Source organism: Oncorhynchus tshawytscha, linkage group LG02 (genome assembly GCF_018296145.1).
Source record: "Oncorhynchus tshawytscha isolate Ot180627B linkage group LG02, Otsh_v2.0, whole genome shotgun sequence".
NCBI classification, from domain to species: domain Eukaryota; kingdom Metazoa; phylum Chordata; class Actinopteri; order Salmoniformes; family Salmonidae; genus Oncorhynchus; species Oncorhynchus tshawytscha.
The window spans coordinates 57,440,365-57,446,364 of record NC_056430.1 but is presented as its reverse complement, the minus strand read 5'-3'; the positions used below and the strand labels follow the sequence as shown (position 1 = coordinate 57,446,364).

At 37.3% G+C, this 6,000-nt stretch overlaps 1 protein-coding gene across 1 annotated transcript in view; it reads left to right on the top strand.

Annotated features, from left to right (window-relative positions):
* Nucleotides 1-338: 338 nt before the first annotated feature.
* Nucleotides 339-6,000, top strand: part of mmp24 (matrix metallopeptidase 24) — a 67,390-nt gene continuing 61,728 nt past the window's right edge. The window contains exon 1 of the mRNA XM_024444091.1: nucleotides 339-522. Coding sequence (XP_024299859.1) covers nucleotides 397-522 — 126 coding nt within the window. The 5' untranslated portion in view covers nucleotides 339-396. The remainder of the gene's footprint in view (nucleotides 523-6,000) is intronic.

Below are 6,000 nucleotides of genomic sequence, written 5' to 3'. Positions count from 1 at the left end.
CTCCCATTTGTGCAACTTCTGGAAGCACCTCTACTCCAATGCTCTATGCCACCAAGCAAATGCGATGATATGCATGCACTGCTTTATTTTTTATTTATTTTTATCCGTTTCGGTACCTCAGAGTCCCCCAGGTCACCCCCCTCTCGCGCTCTCTTTTTGTTCTGGCACCTCCCGGTTTACAGTTTAAGCATTGGAGTGCAGGCATTAAAACCCTTCCGTTTTGTGTGACGCTTTAAGAACAGAGTCTGCGCAATGAGAGCCCGAGAATAGCGGTTGGTATGCGTTGAAATTCAACCAGAGAAATTTAGGTAATCATTCTTCCTGGGAATAAAGCACGGACACAGGACATAAAACTGGAACTCAAACGCGGACTGAGGGGGGAATTTGGGGACAGTCATGGCGGGGCTTGGAGTGAAGAGGAGGAAAGCGGGGCTCCCTGGTTTTTGCTGGAAAACCTGCTACTTTCATATTTTATTCTGGGTTGTCTCGGTCTGTGGTGAAGAGAAGACGTTCATCGTTGAGGTAGGTCAGATGCACGAACAGGGTGCAATTGATTTATTCTATACAGCATCCTTACCGAAACGGACTGGGCAAAATCGCACAGCACTGTATTGCTCTTCTTTATAGCGCAGGTGGAAATAAAATAAAATCGTGCGTTTGAATGTTTTTCTGTGTATCGTTTATGAATAGCTTATCCGAACTGTTAACAGTTCTATAACAATTAAATTATCCAAATAAATAAACCACATAAACAAGATGTCAGGCAGCTCTACCATTTTATTTATTGAGATTTTAGTGGCATTAGCCTATGTATCACCTCATCTCAAAACATCTATAGATTGACCTAAATCTACATGTTCAACTCCTTTACACATATCCACTTGAATGCATGTTGGAGAAAACATTGAACGCTGTTGTCCGTCGAATTGATTGTTTATGAACACAGCTGCCTTCACGATCATTAAGTTTAATTTCGCAATGAGAATTGGTTAACCTTTCTAGTCGCATATTCATCCACTAGTGGTAGCCTAGTATATGGGTTGCAATGACAAATGACATACAAAGAGACTGATTGTATGTTTTGCTTGCATTGGAGAGGAGAATCATTGCGCCACAGCACATGTAGCAAATTCCAATTCGGTATCACTGTTTAATTTAATGTCACCTAGCAAACATATGGTATCCCATATTTGGAGCTGATTTAAACATGACTAGTATTAAAATCAAGGTTACGTGGGTCAATGCTAAACACAACAGTCAACATTCATATATGATATGCACAATGAGTTGAAGCACAAGCTACAAAAACATTAGACCTTTCATGGGGTTCCCAGTTATCTAAAACACTGTTATTATCATAAGGTATTTTGTCAATAACAGCATATCAACAAGATGCAAATAAAATAGGTCTTTCCACACAGAAAAAAAACTTATGTGCTTTGTTTTCATTTGGACAGAACAAAGAATCCAGAACTGTTACATGATTCCAAATATAGCTTCCTCCATAATTTATTGCAATAGCAGGGAGTAGAGAGGGCACTGGTGGCATATAGAGTTGTATATGAGTTTGTGCTGTGTTTTGAATAAGCTGTTTGCAGTGAAAGCCTTTCCAATTGCTTGTAATGTAACAATTTCAGGATGATACGTACACACAAAGATAGTTCTTTATAGGTGTTTGACAAAGCATGGCTGGTGAGTGAGGACAGTATGATGAGTACAACAAATGTTTAAAAAAATGGGGCCATGAAAAAATAAAGAGTAACTGAACAGATGGACTTTTGATTATTTATGTCAGTCCTGCTGCCTTTAAATAAATTTAATTCATCCTCACTGACATTATTTTTATTATGTATGAATGAATAGACCATTTCTATAGTCAGAGTCCATAATTTAGCATAATCCTCACCCGATCCTTTCCTGTGACATCACGTGCGTACTTGAGTGTCATGGCTGAACTTTAGCCTGGTGGTTAATTCTGTTTTTCCTTTGTTAGGCATGACAACAATAAAGGAGTTGACTAAAGCAGAAGCACATCTGGCTACCAGGCTAGATAACGCGGCTGTTACAGCCTAGTGAATTTAGCAGACTGATAAACATGCAGGACCCTTTTAAAACCAACATTAAGCCCTCTCATTAGGCTCCCTTCGAAGGCTATAGAAATGTCCCGATTGATTATAGAATTCATGACCATCGGCCAGACTATATGTAATTATGATTGCAAATAAACAATTTAGAGATATGTTGTCAATCACCAGTGATAGCCTACATTGGACTCTCTGGTATGCTTCCTCTCTCTCTCTGACACCTCCCCCCCACACACACATCATTATTTATATTGTATGCTCAGAGTATGCATGTATTCTTAATCATATTTATATAGTTCAGTGTTTATCTTTGAGGATACTGTACTGCTAACAATAAGCCTATTTGTTCAGCTGTATGCCTAGATGACACCGCCATCTCGTTCCAAGTAAGGATAATTGATTGGCCAGTGTTTGCTTAGTTATAAATTGGCATTGGCTGTTTGATGAGAGATGACTTGACACTGTCAAGATTCAGAGGGGGCTTATACTGACATTAACTTGAAACCTGCCACCTGACCAAATCAAGAGGGAGACAAAACAACCGAGGGAAAGGATAGGACTTGGATGGTTACTAAGGTTAGCAAGCTAAATTCACATCACTCACATTCACACTGAATTCACGCAATCTTGTACAGCTCCAGTCATGCAGATATTTTGGTTCTCCCTGGTACTGTACTTGCAGTAATTGATCAGTGAATGTCACTGATGCCCTGAGTGCACACATCGAATAAAAGACAAGAATAAAGTCGACCTGGGAGTAATGTAACCTGCATTAAGGGCATAGCGCTTGACTCAATCATTTCAGTCATGTGATGTAATATCCACTGATGATGACAGAAGCTTTTGTGCTTGCAATATCGTTTTAACACTTTCTGGTCAGTAGAATGATGTGGTACTGTAGCTTGGTAGCTGCTCTGGATTGGATCTAATACGTTGACTTCTTGAATTCATGTCAGGCAGTTTGGAAATCAGCCAGTTAGGTTATGATATAGCAAGGGTTGCATGGTAGTTTGGTAAGATTAGACTGAACTGGGTTGTTGGGAATCCAGTGATACGGCAATGAGTTGTGTAATATTTAAACACTTGGCCTATATAGCCACAGTACAGTAACTGTAAGATGTTAATTTCCCGCTGTCTATTTGAGGATGATGTGCCCACCAACCAAACTGGAAATCTCAAGAGCTGAATACTTTAAAATACATTTTAGCTAGATACAGTTTTCCCCCCTATATTAATACAGTTTAAAACTGCAGTATGTTACTAGTCTGTCTTTAAAGTAGTCTCTACCTCTGTTTTTTAGAGGGCCATGTTTGTATGTTTGATATTTTGTCTGCTTTGTGTTACACTTTGATCAAATCCTTTGCATGTGCACAAACCATAGGCTGCTGCCAGTTTTGGAAAGATGGCAAATCTTTGGAGAATGTTCCTCCCCAAATAGTATAAAGAAGGTTGTTTCAAGATGTTAAATCCATGCAAATTCACTCAGCTAGCTCAGTACCATGTATTGCTGTCATCTACAACCCAGTTTTTCACAGTTTATTGGAATCAAGATACCACCTCAACCATTTGTCTGTTAATCAATCTCCCATAGTTTATGTGCCAAAAGGCAATTCAAAAAATGCCACTGATCTTGCCAACAAATACAAGATTTTACAACTAGCCCAAATGCGGAATCAGTTATTACACAATTGGAACAAGGAATGTGTAATTACACATTCACTTGCTGAAGTTTATTCCACATGTGTAACTACTGATGTTATAGCACATTCTCTTGTTCCACTATGTAACACATTTTTTATAAAAATATGTTTGGTAGTCACCTGTGAATTACCATGTTAATAACTCGAACCACAATTGGACATGGTTAGTAACTAAACTACAAGGTGCCACTACCATCAAATCCAAATGTAATACCAGGGTTGATAAATAGGCTAGGATCTGGTAACAACAATTGTAACAAGGCCCATCCTGTCATTTACTACAGTTCATTTTTAATTAGTTTGTTTCTATGTTATGACCTGGATGAAAGGCTATACCGAATCAAGTTTAATGTAAGAACAATGTAGTTAAATACGATATATGATATAATTATCATGCACCTACCCTCCTGTAAAGTGAAGCCCAGTAGGGTATAATCTTTATAATTACTATTTAGTTACAATGTAACAATCTCTGCAGAGAATAGGCTAAGCAGGAGAAATTAGGAGACAGGAGAGCACATTAGGTATAACCCTTTTAGTTACGTTGTAATTACAATGTAATAATCTTTAACAACCAACTCAGTAATTACAATGTTGTTACACAGGATATACATGTATTTAAAATGTCCTTACCCAGGAGCTAGCAACATATTGCAAAATGAAGTGACATTTTAATTAATTACTTTGTAGTTACAATGTACAAATATTTGCAGACACTAGGCTAATCAGAATAAATAACGACAGGAGAAAAATGTTCAGTTTGACTTTTCTTTCACGGATTTGGCAATGATTCATATTCGAAATATTCAAATTCAATCCCCCATTTCAGACTCAAAGCAATAACTATTTTAGTTAGTAAAAACACCATTGTGTTAGTAAAAACCCCATCATTCACAAAATGTAGCTAGCTAGCTAGATGGCTAGCTAGCCATTGTTAGCCAAATGTCAACATGTTTTCCATGTTAATAAACAAAATCATCATAAAGCATTTAGTTTACAATATTATTTCACTATTTATGAGACTTACATTGCACTTTTGCACATAACAAACCTTGAAGGGACAGAGCAAATGTTACTGAGGGGGAAGAGCCAGTTCAACTCAAGGTGTCTTAAAAAAATTGCGCCTCCCTCCCCAACGTTACAAATATTTTCGCATGACCCTCACCTTGTACTGTAAAATAAATTGAACACCCTCCCCCTAATAGAATTAACTGAAAATAATGTTTATGACCACAAATTAGAATAACTGTAGCGACCCTGTGTTTATAAATGTGGATATCCACTTTGCCACTTCAACATGCTTTTGTGGCACAGTCGATGCCACTCAGGGCTACGGGCCAGACGGTTCTGCCTGTTTCATTACACTAAGATAAGAGCCGGCTACAGACAATGATCAGCAAGGGGGAAATCAGATTTTCAACATTTCAATGCCATATTTATAATGATATAAAATATGTGCAATGAATTTTCCACCAACAGATTTCTGTGCCAATGCACAGAACCAATAAACAAAGCATACCGACTTCAGGCACCTCAATATTATGGTTTGCGTTTTCAACACCACAATAATTAGACTATATCAATCTCGACAAACAATAAATACATCCTCCCTACCTTTTAGGCTTATCGAAGGCTTGGCTTGACACTCTCTGAATGTCATTCAAAGTTTTGGTGTTTTGTAACAGCTCTCTCTTTCCATTCATCAATTGGCAGCTGCACAGTTTGAAATGATTGATTTTATTTGTAAGTTAAAAAAAAATACATATATATACATCAAGATTTTAAAAAGAGACAGATTGCACAGTAAAGTTAGGGACTTATTTCCATTGTGGTCCCTATTTTTTACACAAATACATACATTTGTCACCTCCTGGTGACAGCCCAGCGTTCTTCTGGCTTCTAATTTTATATATTTTTCTTTTGAATGTGCAAATGTACAATTTCAATCACTAAATGGAATACATAAAAGCAAACTAAATGCTTAGTGGTTTTTTAATGATTTTTATAAATGAGAGTTCAACAGGAAGAGTTGTCACACTAATCTCTTACACTCTCTGCAGACAAAACCTCAGGAAGATTTGTTTCCCCATCACTATTATTAAGGTTTGTAATGTGCAAAAGTACAATGTAAATCTCAAAATAGTGAAATAGTATTGTTAATTAAATGTTTCACAAGTTTTCTGATGATTTTGTAATGTTGGAAAACATGTTGACAT